The sequence below is a fragment of the Leucopleurus acutus genome (assembly GCF_964270905.1).
Source record: "Leucopleurus acutus genome assembly, chromosome: 15".
NCBI classification, from domain to species: Eukaryota; Metazoa; Chordata; class Mammalia; order Artiodactyla; family Delphinidae; genus Leucopleurus; species Leucopleurus acutus.
In genome coordinates, this window is record NC_139157.1 from 66,001,141 (window position 1) to 66,021,897 (window position 20,757).

The window sequence follows — 20,757 nt, forward strand, 5'->3', positions numbered from 1 at the left end:
AGTTCTGCATGCCATTCTGCATGAAGTGTTATTAACATAACTATTTGAAAAGTATTCTGTTTTTGTTCATCGTTTTCTATTACTATTTGTAGTTGTTTGCATGTATACTGTATATATGTGTTTTTGCAGCCTTTTCCAAGCCTAAACGGGGCCACCGTAAAACTGCTTCATTTGGCAACATTCTGGATGTCCCTGAGATCGTCATATCAGGTATCATAGACCACCTGAGTCGGTCTAATAGCTGTGGAACTGGAATAATGATCCCTGGTACTTAAAAAATGCTTCTTGCTCCAATTTGATAGAATGTGAAAATAGATACCTTGCATGCAGTCATTAGGGAGACAGATTAAAAACTGTATACGTTTATCTACACTGAAGTGGGCTTGGCAGGAAACCTCACATCTCCAAAACTGAGGATAAAATAGAAGGTAAAGTGAACGTTTTCACGGAAGGGAGAATACCAGTCCAGAATTCTGCCAAGTTCCTCTCATCTTTTAAGTGAGCAGAAGAGCTGAACCCAGACCTTTTTTGCACCCAGCAGAAAGAGGAAACAATCCTTTAAAAATATTTGTTGTCCTTCGCTCCTTTCCTTCCTTCGTTACTACTTTGGGGCTCCCTCTAGGCATTCTATCCCAGCCTCTTTCTGTTGGGAACAAGTGAAATATGAAGTTGAGAAAAGAGTTGCTAAATACCGTTTTGCCTTAGCCTAGAAAACAGAAATGAAGTAAAACTAAATGAGATTTGCCATTTTGTTTGGTATCCTGCCAAAGAATTACGGTCAGTTCTGATTCCTGTGTATTATCAGGAGAATCTTCTTGCAAATTATGTGTTTTTATACCCAACTCACACATGGTACCTCCATGTCTCATATTGGCAAATTGCTTTTATTTCTTATGGTGATCATTTCACAGATGCATCTAAATCACCATTTTCAATAGAAACTTAAATGGCATATGCGACCTTCAGTATTGGTTAATATATGTTATCAAAATCATCATTTATTTACCCTTCTGCTTTAGGTTTTCCTCCACCTCTTCCCCTGAAATTTTGACAGGGAAATATAGTTTTCCCCACACAATCATGGGCGTAGTTAGGTGAATGCTCCAGCACACTGTCCTTTGCCTGAGATTGTGCTTTTAGCATAGTATTGGATTATATCTGAATGCCTAGTAGTTCTTTTCTCCTCCAGTAAACTGAAACATGAGGATAGAGACCATGCCTTTGTGATTAATTATTGATGGCACCAGCAGTATCTGGCTCAGTGCCTCACACATAGTGTTTAGTAAATATGTGCCTATTATATAAATGAACAAACCATTATTGAGCTCCAGCAGCTAGGAACTATGATACATGTAAAATTTGTATATAACAGATATGATACATGTAAAATTTGTATATAACAGATATGTGTAAAATATAAGTTATACAGTTCTTAGGGGCCATTTTGTCTATACCTAACCATTTTATTTCTAGAGTAATTAACTTTTATTCTAGTTATCAAAGTGGTTTACTTTACAACATTTTCACTGTTGCCATTCAGAGAATACCGTTAACCCTTTCTTCACATAGTAATTTTATTTATTGAGTCATGAGCTGCTTTCAAAATTAGCAAAGTACTTAGGATCATTTTACCTCTACACTGAAAAGTCCCAAGTTTAAGGGAATAATATTCTGACTGAAGAAGTGGCAACTTTTAAACATACATACTGCTGAGCTGTGATTATCTTAAACGTTTGAGGGAATCAGGAAAATTGAGGCAGATGGCACAATAATCTTAATCCGGTCTTATGGGTAAGCATTAAGAACAGATACACCCACACATAGTGGGTGAAATAGCCAATGGTGTACAAGATAACAAGGGAGAGAGAAGAGGAGAAAGAATAATAGTCTCAGTGGTTCTCCTCCAGGGTGCATTTGCTCCCCAGGGGACATTTGGCAACATCTGGAAACATTTTTGATTGTCAGAACTAATAGATGCTACTGGCATATGGTGGACAGAAGCCAGGGATGCTGCTACACGCTCTGCAATGTCCCGGGTAGCTTCCCACAGCCAAGAATTATCCAGCCGGAGGTGTCAGCAGTGCCAAGGTTGAGAAACCCTGGTTAGATGTGCTGTGTGGCCTATAAAGTAGTTTAAAGCACATCATCTTAATTACCTTCGTAAGTCTTATGACTAGGTTATCAGATAAAATTAGAGCCATTTTACAGATGAAAATCTTAGATCTGATGATGTTGAATGGTTTTCCCAGAGTCACACAGCCAGGATCCCATCCTAGATCTTCTGATGCCAAATTACATCCATGTTCTCTTGTTTTGTTTGAGTCAGAGAAGTTAGAATAATTCTGCCTTGCACTTCATTAGGATTTGTATTAAATTTAAGTGAGCTCTTCAGCCAGGAGACGCTTTTTTATGACATTGGATACTTACGGAGTCAGAAAAGCTTAATTCTGCTCTTAATTGCCAGAGTAACAATGCTGTTGAAATGGAAATATCATTCGGTAATACATTTTATTAAATATTCTTGTTGGGTTTTTTCCCAGATATTCAAACATTAACCTAATCAGTTTCACTTCCTTTAATAAAAGGATGCAAGCACTGGAATTGAAACAATTGGACATAAAAGCTAAACATTAATTTGTTCTTAGGTTATATTTTTAAATTAAACATAAAGATATAACCCATGCTTTGGGAATATCTCAGATGTCTTACATGGCGATTTTAATTGTAAAGGAGGATGAAATTTAATTCCCCCAATTTTTTAATACCTTCTAGAATTTTTTTCCTCAAGGTTGGTTTCCCTACAAGCCCTGTGATTATATTACCAGATACTTCTTGATATAGCCAAACTGGCATTAATTAGCATTGGATCCCATTTGTAAGCATTTTTTTAAATATAGCTGTACTTTTTATCTTATCTGTTTTGGATAAGTAGTTTCAATAATATTTTCCTTTGGCCAAGTGCAGTATACTGTCTAATGTACCTCTTGGAATAAACGGCCTCTTTTTAATAGGAGTGCTCATTTAAGCATCACATAAATTTTTATGTGTATTTATTGGCAGTGTACAAATGTATCTTTTCTGAAGTGTTTGTTGTTTCTTGCATTTTTTAAAACCTTACCAAGTCTTAAAAGTTTTTAAATACACACTATTACTCTAAAGATTTTTTTAAATATATCTTTATAATGACTAAAATGCCTAACCTAGTCATAGGGTCAGCAAATTTAAATCTTGTGTTTTGCTTGCTTTTCAACACTATTATATACTCTGTCACCAACAAATGAGGAAGAACAAGCAACTTACAGCTAACACCAATATTCATCAATGTAACAGTCTCTCAGGTCGTGCAGAAATGGACCTTTAATACCTCAGGACTTCCTATGGATCAGACTACACAATATTTTGTACCCCTTCTACCTTGACCGTGGCTCTAAAGAGGTATTGGCAAACTTTGGTATGGATAACCCTTCTTTCCACTTTCCCCTGCCCACAGAGAGTGGCTATATAGATCGATCTGGCTTCTTTTTACCAAGCAAGACACATAATTAAGAGCAAATTATCAATAGAGTATGACATTTTGCTAACTCTTCATTTGTGAAGAAGGTCCTGCCCAATAATGGTGTGCTACCTAAGCAAAGTTAATGTAAATGTAGAAGTCTCTTGCCCAGAATTTAAACCATTTGATCTATAGTTTTCTAATGCATTTGTTTATTGAACATTATAAGACTTCCAGGAAAGGAAATAGGCTTTCTTAAATGTTTTCCATTAAAACTTGGAGTTTTAAAAGCATAATCCTTTCTCCTTTTCAACCAGTACATTTTAATTTGTATTACTTTTGTTTGAAGAAAAGAGAATGGGTGGCATATTATTGGATTGCTTTAAATGTTTCTATTTTTTTGTCCTTTAAGACTTTAATAAGATCATGGATTTTTGTTTATTCAGCTCTTTTTACTTGGATTTTAGAATGCTTTGACCAAAGAGCATTACGTACTCTCTTATGTACTGTTCTTAAGGATTTGATAAAGAAGATTGAATATGCAAATGTTTTGAGTCAATCTTGTTAATATATATAAAATATTTTTGCCCAGGTCCCTGAATTTAATTGATATTTCTTGTTTATAATATTCTTGAAGCTGAAAAGAAACTTTACGAATCCTTATGATTTCAGCTGCATTTAGATCTCTTAACTGAGAAAATTTTAATGACTATTCATTCACTTTTAATTTCAGTCAGGTACATTTAGCTCTATTGTATATTGGGTATTTTCCAAAAGTAAGTGTTAATATATAGTTAAGTAGAATAAGTAGAATATGGAAAAGGCCAAACATAATATTTAACAGAAAGTAAATGGGTAGTTGGCTTTCTAATACCTGTATGTTGTTTTCCTCCTTCAGAAGTTTCAAATATCTTAGGTAATTTAAGTGGGGGGGCCAGGGGTGGAGGGGAGTGGTGAGGACCTTGCAGAATGCTGGGCAGCTGGAGGCCGAGATGCTGTGCAGAGACACCTGGGCACCACTTTGCTTTTTCCATCAGGACAGAAATATAACCTTCTAATACTATATTTGGTTCAAGAGCCAGTAGGTACTGTTTGTAAACATTCCTATAACTGTATGTACAGAAATTATTAGTGCAATTCTTCCCCTTTTTAAATAGTGCAGCGCCAATATGAAGAGACCATGAGATAGACAGAACTGAGCTTTTCTAGATCTTCAAGTTCCTACCTTGCACACAGTGTCATTAACAGCTGTAAACCTTTATTTAGGGACACTGAGGCCCAAGGAGAGCTCTACTGAGATATACTATACCTGCTTCTGCCAAGGGTAGCCACCGCACCTTCAGCAGAATTCTATATTTGTGACTAATTAAATAGGGAAGTGCATCTAACCTAACAGTGAATATTTAGGTAGTCTCTTTGCACCATATTGTGGTCTACCAAGATCACTTTTTTTTTATTTAAATAATTGAACTCTAACCTAATAAAGTAGGTTTATTAGAAAGCAAAACTCATCAATAATAATTGCTTTCCTTTAGTAGGGGGAAAATAACCCCCACCCTAAAGGAGGCTTTATTCTAAAAAACCACCAGGTACTTCCCTGGCAGTCCAGTGGTTAAGACTTGGCCTTCCAATGCAGGGGGTGCAGGTTCGATCTCTGGTCGGGGAGCTAAGATCCCACATGCCTCGCAGCCAAAAAACCAAAACATAAAAAAAAAAAAAAAAAAACAGAAGCAGTATTGTAACAAATTCAATAAAGACTTTAAAAATGGTCCACATCAAAAAAATGTTTAAAAAAAAAAAGAAAACAGCCAGAATTGTTAAAACTAGTAAAGGAATATGAAACTTGTGCCAACTTTAATATATATGTATATTTTTTTAACATCTTTATTGGAGTATAATTGCTTTACAATGTTGTGTTAGTTTCTGGTTTATAACAAAGTGAATCAGCTATATTTATACTTATACCCTCATATCCCCTCCCTCTTGTGACTCACTTTGTCCCAGCTTACCCTTCCCCCTCCCCGTGTCCTCAAGTCCATTCTCTATGTCCACGTCTTTATTCCTGTCCTGCCCCTAGGTGTCTCAGAGTCTTTTTTTTATTTTCAGATTTCATATATATGTGTTAGCATACAGTATTTGTTTTTCTCTTTCTGACTTACTTCACTCTTTATGACAGACTCTAGATCCATCCACCTCACTACAAATAACTCAATTTCGTTTCTTTTTATGGCTGAGTAATATTCCATTGTATATATGTGCCACATCTTCTTTATCCATTCATCTGTTGATGGACACTTAGGGTGCTTCCATGTCCTGGATATTGTAAATAGAGCTGCAACGAACACTGTGATACATGACTCTTTTTGAATTATGGTTTTCTCAGGGTATTCGCCAGTAGTGGGATTTTTGGGTCATATGGTAGTTCTATTTTTAGTTTTTTAAGGAACCTCTATACTGTTCTCCATGGTGGCTGTATCAATTTACATTCCCACCAACAGTGCAAGGGTTCCCTTTTCTCCACACCCTCTCCAGCATTTATTGTTTGTAGATTTTTTGATGATGGCCATTTTGACCAGTGTGAGATGACACCTAATTGTAGTTTTGATTTGCATTTCTCTAATGATTAGTGATGTTCAGCATCCTTTCATGTGTTTGTTGGCAATTTGTATATCTTCTTTGGAGAAATGTCTGTTTAGGTCTTCTGCCCATTTTTGGATTGGGTTGTTTGTTTTTTTGATATTGAGCTGCATGAGCTGCTTATACATTTTGGAGATTAATCCTTTGTCACTTGCTTCGTTTGCAAGTATTTTCTCCCATTCTGAGGGTTGTCTTTTTGTCTTATTTATGGTCTCCTTTGCTGTGCAAAAGCTTTTAAGTTTCATTAGGTCCCATTTGTTTATTTCTGTTTTTATTTCCATTTCTCTAGGAGGTGGGTCAAAAAGGATCTTGCTGTGATTTATGTCAAAGAGTGTACCTCCTATGTTTTCCTCTAAGAGTTTTATAGTGTCTGGCTTACATTTAGGTCTTTAATCCATTTTGAGTTTATTTTTGTGTATGGTGTTAGGAAGTGTTCTAATTTCATTCTTTTACATGTAGCTGTCCGGCTTTCCCAGCACCATTTATTGAAGAGACTGTCTTTTCTCCATTGTGTATTCTTGCCTCCTTTATCAAAGGTAGGGTGACCATATGTGTGTGGGTTTATCTCTGGGCTTTCTATCCTGTTCCATTGATCTGTATTTCTGTTTTTGTGCCAGTACCATACTGTATTAATTACTGTGGCTTTGTAGTATAGTCTGAAGTCCAGGAGCCTGATTCCTCCAGCTCCATTTTTCTTTCTCAACATTGCTTTGGCTGTTCGGGGTCTTTTGTGTTTCCATACAAATTGTGAAATTTTTTGTTCTAGTGCTGTGAAAAATGCCATTGGTAGTTTGATAAGGATTGCATTGAATCTGTAGATTGCTTTGGGTAGTATAGTCATTTTCACAATGTTGATTCTTCCAATCTAAGAACATGGTATATCTCTCCATCTGTTTGTATCATCTTTAATTTCTTTCATCAGTGTCTTATAGTTTTCTCCATACAGGTCTTTTGTCTCCTTAGGTAGGTTTATTCCTAGGTATTTTATTCTTTTTGTTGCAGTGGTAAATGGGAGTGTTTCCTTAATTTCTTTTTCAGATTTTTCATCATTAGTGTATAGGAATGCAGGAGATTTCTGTGCATTACTTTTGTATCCTGCTACTTTACCAGATTCATTGATTAGCTCTGGTAGTTTTCTGGTAGCATCTTTAAGATTCTCTATGTATAGTATCATGTCATCTGCAGACAGTGACAGTTTTAGTTCTTTTATTTCTTTTTGTTCTCTGATGGCTGTGGCTAAAACTTCCAAAACTATATTGAATAATAGTGGTGAGAGTGGGCAACCTTGTCTTGTTCCTGATCTTAGTGGAAACGGTTTCAGTTTTTCACCATTGAGAACGATGTTGGCTGTGGGTTTGTCATATATGACCTTTATTATGTTGAGGTAGTTTCCCTCTGTGCTTATTTTCTGGAGAGATTTTATCATAAATGGGTATTGAATTTTGTCAAAAGGTTTTTCTGCATCTATTGAGACTGTTATGTGGTTTTTATCCTTCAGTTTGTTAATATGGTGTGTCACATTGATTTGCGTATATTGAAGAATCCTTGCATTCCTGGGATAAACCCCACTTGATCATGGTGTATGATCCGTTTAATGTGCTGCTGGATTCTGTTTGCTAGTATTTTGTTGAGGATTTTTGCATCTATGTTCATCGGCGATATTGGCCTGTAGTTTTTTTTGTGACATCTTTGTCTGGTTTTGGTATCAGGGTGCTGGTGGCCTCACAATGAATTTGGGAGTGTTCCTCTCTCTGCTATATTTTGGAAGAGTTTGAGAAGGATAGGTGTTAGCTCTTCTCTAAATGTTTGATAGAATTCGCCTGTGAAGCCATCTGGTCTTGGGCTTTTGTTTGTTGGAAGATTTTTACTCACAGTTTCAATTTCAGTGCTTGTGATTGGTCTGTTTATATTTTCTATTTCTTCCCGTTTCAGTCTCGGAAGGTTGTGCTTTTCTGAGAATTTGTCCATTTCTTCCAGGTTGTCCATTTTATTGGCATAGAGTTGCTTGTAGTAATCGCTCATGATCCTTTGTATTTCTGCAGTGTCAGTTAACATATATTTTTAAATTACATATTCAGTTTACCATGAAGCAGTAGTATAATCCTGCAGTGTACAGTGCTGTGTGAATTTTTTAAATCTTGTGTATTTTACACATAAGGATAGTGTCCCATAATTTTTAATATTCAAAACTTATGAATATCAGAATTTCCAATATTTTATTTAAGAGATGTCTCCAGGAAAATGTGTTGATTTTTACATGAAGAGAGTTCAGGAAGTTGGAACATAGAAAAATGTAAGTAGTTAAGGTAAGGAAACCGATAAGAAAAACCTCAAGAATTACTCTCTGGGACCCAATCCAGAAGTCTCTGGAGGGACTCTATAATGATGACTTTCAAATACCAGCTCAGGAAATCAGTTGTACTTAAAAAGAGCAGCTTTTTGAAGAGATGGATTTTGTTTTAGTGTGGTAGAAATGATCGACCTATCAGCTGCCACTCCAGCCACCCTGTTGGGTGGGGGAGGGGCTTAGGCATATAGTATATTCCTTTTGTTGCTCTTACTTAGAAAAGTTATTCTTAAAAATATCATTTGTTCCCTACCCGAGGTCGTGAAAGTTCCAGAATTCGTTACAGAATAAAATACTTAGGACATCATCTACAGGTTTCATATTCCTTGATTAAGCATCTGTTAGCATCATATTGTCCCTCATTTCTACTTCTTTTTTCCTTTATACTGCCATGTGTAATATAGTTATGCACATATCAAAGAACCCTGAAAAAGTATAAAGTTAGTGAGTTTCTGAATTAGTGTTTAGTTACCAAAAAATTCAAAATCAGTCTAAATTTACTGAGCACACACCCAGTAATTTTCATTTGCGATAATAGGAGCTTGATGTTTTTTACATTCATATTTCTAAATTATGACTTAAAACTTAATATTGGAGCAACAAGTATTTGTTGATTGCAGTCCTTTTTTGCTTTGTCTGAACTGTTTGCCAGATGGTTTCTGCCATGGTTATGCTAATGAAAGTGCATTACCTAGTATTGCTTGCTTTGACTCATAATGTAGCTTGAAGATTTCTCATTCTAAGGCATTTGTTAACTATCAGCTCTCCTTTACCCTACTTAAAAGCTTTTATTCCCCTTTCCGCCTTCCCTCACCTAGATTGGAGCTTGTTTTTGTTGTTATTGCAATGGTGATGTACTGATTTATAGACACTATGCTGGGTGGTTCCCCAGATTCACAAATGTTGCTAATCTGAAAAGAGAATTCCAGACACTTTTACAAGCCTGTCTCATCTAAGCTAATTTTAGAATGATTGTGTAGAATGAAATGTGCCTGAAATTGCTTATTAGTCATGGTGGTAGGGATCCATTTTGTCCTCTGGAAACAGGGATAATTAAAAGTTTTCACAGAAATATCTTAATGTGCCTGATTCAGTAAATGTGCAGTTTGTTGTTATGTCAAATTTAATTGAAAGTTGGAGCTTGGAATAAAATGAAACTCGAAATAAATTTGAGTTAAGATTATGCAAAGAATTCTAAAACATAGCTTTAAATAGAAAAGAGTTATACTTTCAAGGTGGCTGTAAATTTGAGTTATTCTGTTCACTACATGCATTATTGCATTAAACATTATTCTTCTGTTGTAAGGTCCTTTTAGTTTATGTAAAAAATAATAGGGTCATCTTGATTAAGATGCTAAATATATTGCTGATTGGTTTAAATAAGGTACTGAAGGTTATGGAAATACAATATTTTACGAATGAAATCTGTCTTCTAATCAGGCCACAATTATTAGAGTACGAGATCTGAGTGCTGCCCACTAGTTGAGAAATTACATAATACAGCTTTCAGAGTCAAAAGAATTTTGACTTTTTTGTCAGCTGTTACTTACAATATTTTGGTGTTTCCTTTTAGACAGCTGATCTCTCATCTTAGAAGATACTGTATAAACAGCCCTATTCCCTAGTAAAAGTGCTGAGTGAAGCTGTTGTTTAATTCATTCCATTTTACTGAAGACTTACATGTGTAGAGTTCTTTCATAAACTGATTTTTAATTAAATTATTTTTAGCATAGAAGTTCCTGAAGCAGGATTAACACACTAGCCCATTTCAACAAGCTGTGTATTTGGGAATGTAATGAGAGTCATTCATCTCCACTAGGAAATTAAGAGTTGTTGTTCACAAATAATAAATTACTGGATTCTGACAAAGACTAATGGGATTAGGTAAGTGTGACTCAGTGTAATAAATGCAAGCCTAAGCATCCTTTCAGGCCCTGAATCAAACCAGGTACTGCTATTGGTTAAAGTCATTCATGGCTTACAACCTGCTAGCTGTCTTGCTGTAGAAACTGTAACGTAAGGCCCTTGAAATAGATGCCGTCATCAGCCCCAGCCCCCAAGCATTCATCTGTTTAAACACATGACAGAAGATGGTAGAAGAGAATTCAGCAGCTCTTCGTGTAGTAGGAGTGGTTATTGTATCAGGACATACTTTGTTGTAGGCCAGCAACTTTTGAGTTAAAATACTATAGCTGTTTCTCTTCCTCTCCTTATATCTTTCTTTCACTCTTTTTTTTTTTTTTTTTTTAGGCAATAAACTCACTTATTTTTCTCACAAATATTTTGTGTAGATCCAAGGAGCAACAGATTCCAACTTTCTCCTGTAGCAGTTAAACCCTTATTGTCTCTTCAAGTAGATTTCAGTATTTTACTTCTTTTATTTTTTAAAAGGGAACGGGCAGCCAAGACGTAGATCCATCCAAGACTTGACTGTTACTGGAACAGAACCTGGTCAGGTAAGATTTAATATTTGAATTCTCTGTCTTTGAAGAATAGTAATGGGCAGAAATCAAGAATTAACTATTATATATATATATATATATATATACATACACTCTGCAAAATTAGTTTTATGAGTTGACCTGAAATTATGATAGAGAAATTCATTATCACCGGAACTTAAATACTTAAGGGAAAAACAGTATAGATGCCATTATTGATTTAACCTGAAGGAAAATTTGTGAAAATATGTTGATTAATTCAATAGTGCTCTATGTATGTTATATGGTTTTTATATATGCTTTAATAAGGAAGTATTCAATTTTGTAATTTAACAATTTGTCATTAACATTGTCCTCTAAAATGAATCATTAGTATTATCTCCTTTTTACTAATGAGGGGAATAAATATTTCCCCAAAAGATGTCACTCCTCTGGGATCACAGGCACTGACATACTTGGCGGACTTTTAACATCTTTTAATTTGTCATATCCCCTAGATTTATATTTTTGTGAAACATCCTTAGGACAGTATTTACTAAGCAGATGGATAAACTCTAGAAAGTCTTCTATCCCAGTTGTTCAGGTTTTTATTCTTCATCTTTATATTTCTGGATATTCTTCTAAATGCCCCTTACCTCTTTGTAGATGACCCAGACAGTGCTATAATTTAAGCCATTTCTGACAAGTGCAGAGTTTTAACCAACCAAGTATATAAAAGTAGCAGTCATTGCTTTTTCTGTTACTCAGGTCAATAGACTTAACATATATAATTTATATCACATTCTTAAAATGAATTGAAAACTAATTATGAGGTTTTGTTGTTGCTTTCAGTTTTGCTGAAATAAATTTTTTAAGACTATAGCATGCATCTGAAGTAATAAAAATACCACATTATGGTCCATATTCATGAAAAATTATAGGATTATATGTTATAAATAATGTGATTTAATTTCTGGCAAAATGTATTAGTACTTTTCATCTAAAAGGTGTTTTATTATTTCATTTTTATAACATACTTGAAATTTTAGAGATTCTTTGTAGTCATTAATAAATATTTGAAAACCTTTTCTAGCCATCAGCTAACTTAACTAACAAAACCACTTGAGATATTTAAATGATAGATAGCCTTGATCTTCATTTATATCTGGAAATATTTTTATTTCTCGCAATACCCATACACATACTCAAATACATATATACACACATACGTACATATAATATATATACATAATACATATTAATTTATTATCTATTTTATGATATTAAGTGACCTTAAATCTTGGTTTTATTTAATAGCAGCTTTTTCAGTATATCTGCTTTCATGAGATCCCAGAACTTTTGAATGAAGTTTCCCACTTTCTCCCCCTCAAATACTTAAAGTATTAACCAGGGCATTCAGTAACAGATAGCTTGACATCTGGTATTTGCTGTGATTCCTTAGAGGCTTGATGAGCTCAGTCTTTTTAATGCTATTTACTGTTGCCATTGACATTCCAGTTATGAGAAACTCTAGCCAAGTATTCTCCCTTTGACTAGGAATGGGAGGCTTGCTCTAAGACAGTTCAGGAGCATCTGCCAGTGCCAGTGCTCTTCTCTGTATTCTATATTAAAGGCATTGCTGTATTTCTGGACTGACCTCACCATACCAAGCCTTAACTTATTTCCTCACAAACTCCATATTACTTGAGACGTCGATCATTACCATTTTCATCTATAAAACACTGGAACTGACTTTGATTGTGGGACAGTCACCTGCATGAGTTGTCATGGACTACTCCAAGAGATTCAGAGTGAGGGGGAGTTTGATATGGTGGTAAAACCTGTTCTAAAACAGGTGCTATGTAGCCATTGTCTAGCCAGTTTTTAAAATTGATCGGCTCTTTCAGAATTACTTAAGTATTACAAACTTAAAATGCCTAATATCCAGTTTGGGGTGAGAATGACAAATGGTAATCCTCATATACTATGAAAACATTTTCCCCTGAAAATGTTATGATAAATGAGCATTAAATCTTTTTAATTGCTACTGAAAATAACGTTCATTATTTGAAGAAGAAAAGTATGCATAATCTGGATTTTCAAAATTGAAGGTATAGTTCTTTTTAAAATCTGGCTAAGCAGTGATTAAACAGATGCATAGCAGGGTTTTTTGTTTGTCTTGGCCATGGAAATTGATAAAGAACATAAAAGCATTTGCCCAGTCAGTACAACCATCAGAGGAAAAGAGAGAGCTTACTAATGAAGTTTACTGTCACATCTCATAGGGGAAAGTGATCTGATGAGAGTTTCTACTATGACTCTTGATTCGAGACTGATCTTAATAAAATCACTTAAACTTTTCATCTGTCAACTAAAATTAAATTGGTTGTTTTTATACTGCCATTTCTATTGAGAGGAGGAATAGTGGACGTAGCAAGCTTCTTAATTAAAAGTGGTTGTGTAAGTATTCATGTAAAAGATTGCATCCACACAACATACAACTCACTTTTAAATTAATTGATTAAGGTTTTTAATTAATTCAGGAAGCTCATTAAGCACATGTAATGGATTTGGCCTCCATTTGAGAAGATGCTGAGAAAAAAGCTGCCCTTGATGTCCAGGAACTGATCTGATACTAAAGCCTTGGTGTTGTTAGAAGCTGGACATAAAGAATGTCTCAGAACACCAATAGACAAAGTGACTCTGAGACCATGATAAAATGAGACAAAACAAGACCATTTTATAGTGTTGTCTAAGCACAGACGAAAACAAGGTCACTGTGCCACCCACAAAATACAAACATTGCCCTCTCCCAGTGGATATGAGTGACTGATGCTTCTTTACCAGATGCACCTTTACCCTGACCCTAGACTGCCCTCCCTGTAGAATTGCCATTGCTTGCTGACAGTAGCCAATCTAGAGTGAACGCCTCTTTCTTTGGAGCCTCCTCAGAATCATTCAACAAAAGCCCAGATCCTCTAGTAAGCTCTTTCTAAAACCCTCTTACACCCCAGAGTGCCCCAGGGGGAGCACTTTGCTTTACTGCAGCAAATACTAAACCCAACTAACTCCACGACTGGTGTGTTTGTGGTAGTCTTTGGCCAGGGTGCATTGACAGTACCAAAAAGGCCCAGTCTCCCAGGAGCTTATTTGGGCAGATCAGACTTATGCCCAGATCATCTAGAGAACTTTAACAGTAACAGCTGCCTTTTATTTATTGTGCACCCATTTCGTGCCTTTAGTGTATATTATTTAAATCTTAACCCTATAAGTTTGGTACTTTTTATTTGCCCCATTTTGCAGATGAATAAACTGAGGGTTAGAGAAACTTACCTAAGTCTTTACTTCCCTTACACTGGCCAGTAATTGCTATAACCAAGTTTTGAATCCAGATCTGATTCCAAAAACACACAAACTCTATACTCTGTCACTCTGTCTTGCATATAAAACTGAATGCAGTGCAGGGTAAAGTAATCCTAGACCTCTTCAGTTTCAAGTGTTTTGGCTTCAGGTGGTCTACATCATCATTAATCATTTAAATATTGTTTATTGATGATCATTTTTTGTTGTATTGTTGAGCAAGGCTAACCCACCTTGATAATAAATTTCTTTTTTTTTTTTAATTTACTTATTTATTTATTTTTGGCTGCATTGGGTCTTCGTTGCTGCGCGCGGGCTTTCTCAAAGTTGCGGTGAGTGGGCACTACTCTTCGTTGAGGTGCACGGGCTTCTCATTGTGGTGGCTTCTCTTGTTGCAGAGCACTGGCTCTAGGCGCGCGGGCTCAGTAATTCTGGCTCATGGACTCTATAGTGCAGGCTCGGTAGTTGTGGCGCGCAGGCTTCAGTAGTTGTGGCTCGCGGGCTCTAGAGTACAGGCTCAGTAGTTGTGGTGCACGGGCTTAGTTGCTCTGCGGCACGTGGGATCTTCCCAGACCAGGGATCGACTTCATGTCCCCTGCATTGGCAGGAGGATTCTTAACCACCGCGCCACCAGGGAAGTCCGATAATAAATTTCTACAGATGACTGCACAGATTTATTTTTTATAATACATCTGGGTGAACCTTTCTGTGTTTCCCTAAAATTATACATTCTCATGTATGCCTGCATACCCGTTCTGGAATTGTATCCGATGTGGATCTGTTTTCAAGATTTCTCTTGGAGAGTGCTGCAGTCAAGGAAAATTTCAGCTGCAAGATGATGTGATGATGATTCTTTAAAGAACCAGACGTACTGATTTCTATATGGACTTTAGAATCTACTTTTACTGGTCAGATGTGTGGCTTTGGGCAAGTCCTTAATTTCCCTGAGCTTTAGCAACCTTATCTGCCAGTGGGGACCATAACATCCACCCCCCAGGGTTCTTATAACATGTGAAAGTACCAGACACACAATAGATGCTTAGTACATGCTTATATGCCTGTCCCCCCTTAGTGTGCCTCCCAGGGGTCTTACAGCTTATTCTCACTATAATGTATTACTATAGAGAAATAAAACAAAACTAGCACTCGGAAAGAAGTAAAATCCATTAGCGTTCTATTCCTGCTGTATCATAAGAGAAGCTTCTGTCAGGGATCATGGAAAGTATTTGCTTTAAAGGCCTTATATCACATATCAAAAGCTGTATTATCATACATTGTTGTTATTTATTTAAGGAATATAATTTATCATACTACTTCTTTTGTCCATCCTCATTCTGTACCTCCTTTAGTGTAAATAATTTTCTGTTAAAGCTCTAAATCAGAAGCTTACATAATAGTCTTAAATAATTCCTGGCTCATAGGATACCTTCCTATTGGAGAGTTTAAAGACCATATAAGAAAAATAAAATTCTAAAATTTCCCTTATAATGAACTATGGTGAAGCCAGAATTAGATTGAGCCCGTAATTTTGGATTAGGAAGGATGTTTTTAATATACCCTGTCATGTATAGATTTAATTAATCTGATTATCATAATGAGGAAGTACCCTTGTAAATCCACATTACCTGCTGATACCCATTTCTTTTTAATATTTATGTTGTTCAGATGTACTTCACAGAAATATCATATAAATCTCTGTGTTTTGTGGTTCTATAATTTTAGCAACTAAGATGATTTCTGAGGGTTTTAAATAGCTTTCAAATGTCAGTCTAAATAGTAAGTAACCCTGGCCATAGATTCTTGACTTATGAAAATATTTTCCCAGTCTTTCAAGTGAGACATAAAAAGCAACGCTTTATCTTTGTAAATAACTTCCAATTCCTCTTTATAAATATAGAGATAAAGTTTTGGTCAAAGTCCAATTCTGGTTCATGTCTACTGATGGTAATTTGCCCTGCAGTTTAAATTTGGCTTAGTATTCTTTTGCTGCCTTAAATTGCTGTGTGGCATTTCTGCACTCTCAGAAGCACTTTCATAGCCAACCCTTGTGGTAAGTCAAGTATTTCTATATCTCTTAAACTTTTCAGTTTCTTTGAGAACAGAAAAAGTAATTGTAAATGTCTGGAAGGAAAGAGCAACCTAAATGAGTTTTAATAGTTTCAGAGCATTTATGGCCATCAGAATTTTATCAGTAACTTTTTTTTAAATAGCTAATATAAAAATAAGACTTCTTTCCTACTAGGTTGCCAACAGTTTCATATTTTTTAAAAATTATCAAATATTATCTGTTCTTATCTATGCTTTGTATTTTTCAGGTATTCAAAAAATAAAGTTATGGTTTATTTTTATTTATTTAATTTTGCGGTACGTGGGCCTTTCACTGTTGTGGCCTCTCCCGTTGCGGACCACAGGCTCCGGACACGCAGGCTCAGCGGCCATGGCTCACAGGCCCAGCTGCTCCGCGGCATGTGGGATCCTCCCGGACCAGGGCATGAACCCATGTCCCCTGCATCAGCAGGCAGACTCTCAACCACTGCACCACCAGGGAAGGCCATGGCTTATTTTTAAATATTCTTTACTTTTTTTTAATACAAACATGTTAGCGTATTATATTATTCATTGAGATACTCATTCCTTAAAATATAAAGACTTATTTAGTTAATTTATGGTTTTAAATTTAACTCCTAGCCTTTCTTACAGCTTTAAAGAAAGACCAGTTTTGAGACTTGACCTAAAAATATGAGCATTATTTCTTAGTTTTATAGCTTATGGGAAATGTGAAGTAGAACAAATGAGTGTGCACATGAGGTACTAAGAGTTTCTTAGAACGAAAGAAATAAAGTAGCAAAGAATTCTCTTAGGAAAGGTTTAAGTTGAAGGAATATGATAATTCATACTAGGTCCAAGTAGGATAATTTGTTTTAATATCACAAATGGGGCTTCCCTGGTGGCGCAGTGGTTAAGAATCCGCCTGCCAATGCAGGGGACATGGGTTTGAGCCCTGGTCTGGGAAGATTACACACGCCGTGGAGCAACTAAGCCTGTGCACCACAATTACTGAGCCTGCACTCTAGAGCCCACAAGCCACAACTACTGAGCCCGTGTGCCTAGAGCCCGTGCTCCACGACAAGAGAAGCCACAGCAATGAGAAGCCCACGCACCGCAACAAAGAGTAGCCCCCGCTCGCTGCAACTAGAGAAAGCCCATGTGCAGCAACAAAGATCCAATGCAGCCATAAATAAATAAATAAATAACTTTAACAAAACAAAACAAAAGCAGTAGCAAGTAAATTTGTCTGTCTTGGGTAGTAGCTCTGGGTAGAGGGGAGAAAATGTATCCACTGTGAATCAATAAAAACTTGCCCAGCTTGATGGAAGATATAACAAATCCCAACCACAACAAATCCCAAGCAGAAAAAAAAAGAGAAAACCTACATTACTGGGTTAAAACACAGGGCGTACTGTAGTCAAATTCTAGAAAACAAAGACAAAGAGAATAGAGTAAAAAAGCAGCCAGAGAGAAAAGATTGTCCACAAAAGAATACCAGTTAGATCCTCAAAAGCAACAAGGAAGACAGAAGAAAGTAGAGTATCTTCAAACTGCTGGAAGAAAACAACTGTCACCCTAGAATTGTTAAGTCAACAGAAATGTGAAGAATGAGGTCAAAGTAACATTCTCAGGTGAACAAAAACTGAGTTGACCATCCATAGACTCTAACGCTAAGAATTTCTAAAGCGCATATGTTAGGGAGAAGGGGAGTCCTGCTATTGCTTTTGTAGGGTAGGGTTTTTTCCCTAGTTTGCTGAGAGTGAAGCCTTTCTTGGGTTTTGGCTTTAAGCAGGGGGTTCGCCAGTCCTACTCACATCCAACAAAGACGTAAGACTTTATGCCTGTTTCTCTGAGTGCAGCAGGCAGTCAAAACAAAAGCTACACGCCATTGGGGTTCAATTGAAATTCCCAGGGCTAGCAGCTTAAGCACTTGCTAGACTTTATTTCTGGTCTCAGAGCTTTTCCCTTACTTCCTTGCAAGCTTATCAGTTTTTTAAGAGATACTTTATGTGAGTGCATATAAATGTTTTTAACATATGTATATTTATCTAATATTCTTAGAGGATTTATTTGTTTTTTGCAAGTGTTTTGGGACCTCTTCTGATAGAAATGGAAGTCTCTCCTGTGTCTTAGAATGGAAATTATCTCTTGTTATTTTGTTTTCATATCAAAATCGTACTTTGTTCCTCCTGTCACTTCTTGCAGGTGAGCAGTAGGTCATCCAGTCCTAGCGTCAGAATGATCACTACCTCAGGACCAACCTCAGAAAAGCCAGCCCGCAGTCATCCATGGACCCCTGATGATTCCACAGGTGACCAGTTTATCCTCATTATAATTATGAAGTTGAATTTATCATGTTTATGTTCATTTAATCATGTCATTTCTCTAATGCTTACAAAGGCAGGCATTATACAGTAGTTTAGATTTCCCTGTTAATAAGATCAGATATTTAGCAATAAGTTTTAAAATGCCTTTTTGAGTGCTAAGACAGAGACTACTACCTTGCCCCATGTGTTTTTTTCCCCCAGATACTAAACATGTATTTTGAAGATGGTTTGTTTGGAGACTTTTTTCAAATAGGAAGATATTCTATTCTTGATATTTCAGTCTGATTGTCCTATTACAATCCATCCTTTTCAGTAGTAGTAGTAAATTCTCATCTTTTGATAACTAAAATTAGAATGGTAAAATAATCATCTTCATCTCAGTCTTGTTTTAAAAATACAAGATATTATGTACCTTGGTAAGAAAAACATTTCTGACCGTTGACCTTTTGAATCATTTTTAACTGAGAGGGAGACCTCATTTCAGTTACATAAATATTCTGTTAAATAGACTTTTAAAAGCCTGGTTAAGAGTTATTAAAACTCCCCAACATGAAAAACTAACTGGTCAAAATCAAAATATTAATATTAAAACCTGCCTGTCTGAAGGTCGTAAGGGAATAGTTTCATTATGGGTAAGCAGGAAATTATGTGCCATAATAGAAATTTTCTTTAGCATTAAGGGGATACCTTGATAAATACACAGCAATATACTTCTATAAAAATTATTTATATGTTACTTTGTCAGAGAAGGAAGATGATCTCTTAGATCTTGGAAAATTAAGCAATTTGGGGTTTCATATAAGATCAATTATGTTACTAATTGTGGCAATTAAAAAGTCAGCTTTCTGTCTTTACAAACTAAAATTCTGCTTACAGGTATTTGCAGATACTTGTCATGGTTTAGTCAAGTTCATAATTTAATTTAAAAAATTAACTGGGTGGCTTTTCTCCGTGTCATGTAAGATAGAACTATGTTTAGCCTTGGGTGTATTCACTAGTTTTAGTAAGTTTAAATTCATTGGCGGCAAAAACTCCTAAGTTTCACCCTCAGCACAGCGCAGCCTAGGATTATCCAGAGCATTCACCACTACTCAGCACGTGTGCAGAATTTACCATGACGTACTTCTCCTCAGAGGTGGGCAGAGAAATGCTCTCGACAGATTTGACCATTAACATTCAGGTAGTGTCAGCTCTTTTTGGTTCCTACATCCTTCGGTGAGGGCATGCTCGCCCAGACATTACAGCATTTGGCAGGTCTCCTCACTTCAGCCTGGACTAATCTAGACACGCCAGTCAACGTGTGGCAGATAGTGAATTCATGAGGGAAAAATCAAAATTCTCCTAAGTCCCTCTCACTTAACTGCTGCATTTTGTTTCTTTTCTGGGACCTAAAATACCACAAAATAGCAATAGCTAGATATCGTACATAGGTCCAGGTTGCAGTATCAACTGAATTTTGACTTTGCCTTGAAATATACTGCAAATGTGTGGTTATCGTTTTTAAATATTTTGAATACAATTTTAGAAGTTGAGAATCTGGTTTAAGTTTATAATTAATGAAGTTCAGCTTTGCACTGTTTCTAAGAAAAATACTGATAATCAAGCTAACAGAATGAATTGTAGGAAAGAGATAGGTAAAACCTTTTTCTTTGAAGGCCCACTGACCCAGAAAAAAATTAGAAGTGCATACATAAGTTAAAACAACATAATTAATTCGATTTTTTAATTTAAAAGAGCAGAGGTTTTTGTGCTTTTTCAGAGAAAAAGAGCACAATGTTTTAATAATCATAACACATAAGTACTCTTGGGTTTCTACTTAGAATGTATTGGCGATAGAGAAAGATATACATACGCAAGAGCAGCTAGTGAAAGAGATGCCTAGACCCAGTAGAGGGTCCCACCGTGGGCGGGGAACGGTGCACAGGGGGAACATTCACTCAAGAGTTTGTCCTGTGCTTAGTACTTTGCAAAGATAGAAATATAAGACATGCCCCATTGCTTGCATTCTGATTACAGTTACAATACTGACACATTAAAAATAAATTCATCATGCTGTATAACAAACTACTACACCGAATGTTTTAATAGTTATAAATAAGCATAATCCTGGCATAGTCTGTGACT

The 20,757-nt window shown here is 36.0% G+C and overlaps 1 protein-coding gene across 3 annotated transcripts in view; it reads left to right on the forward strand.

Annotated features, from left to right (window-relative positions):
- Nucleotides 1-20,757, forward strand: part of MAP3K7 (mitogen-activated protein kinase kinase kinase 7) — a 66,402-nt gene that overhangs the window by 38,523 nt on the left and 7,122 nt on the right. For 2 of the 3 annotated variants that reach the window (XR_014326782.1, XM_082855466.1), the window contains exons 12-14: nucleotides 130-210; nucleotides 10,869-10,933; nucleotides 18,512-18,617. Coding sequence is in view for 2 of the 3 variants with exons in the window: in XM_082855466.1 (XP_082711592.1) it covers nucleotides 130-210; nucleotides 10,869-10,933; nucleotides 18,512-18,617 (252 nt within the window). In the remaining variant the exon portion in view is untranslated. The remainder of the gene's footprint in view (nucleotides 1-129; nucleotides 211-10,868; nucleotides 10,934-18,511; nucleotides 18,618-20,757) is intronic. The other variant, XM_082855467.1, reaches the window with a different exon arrangement.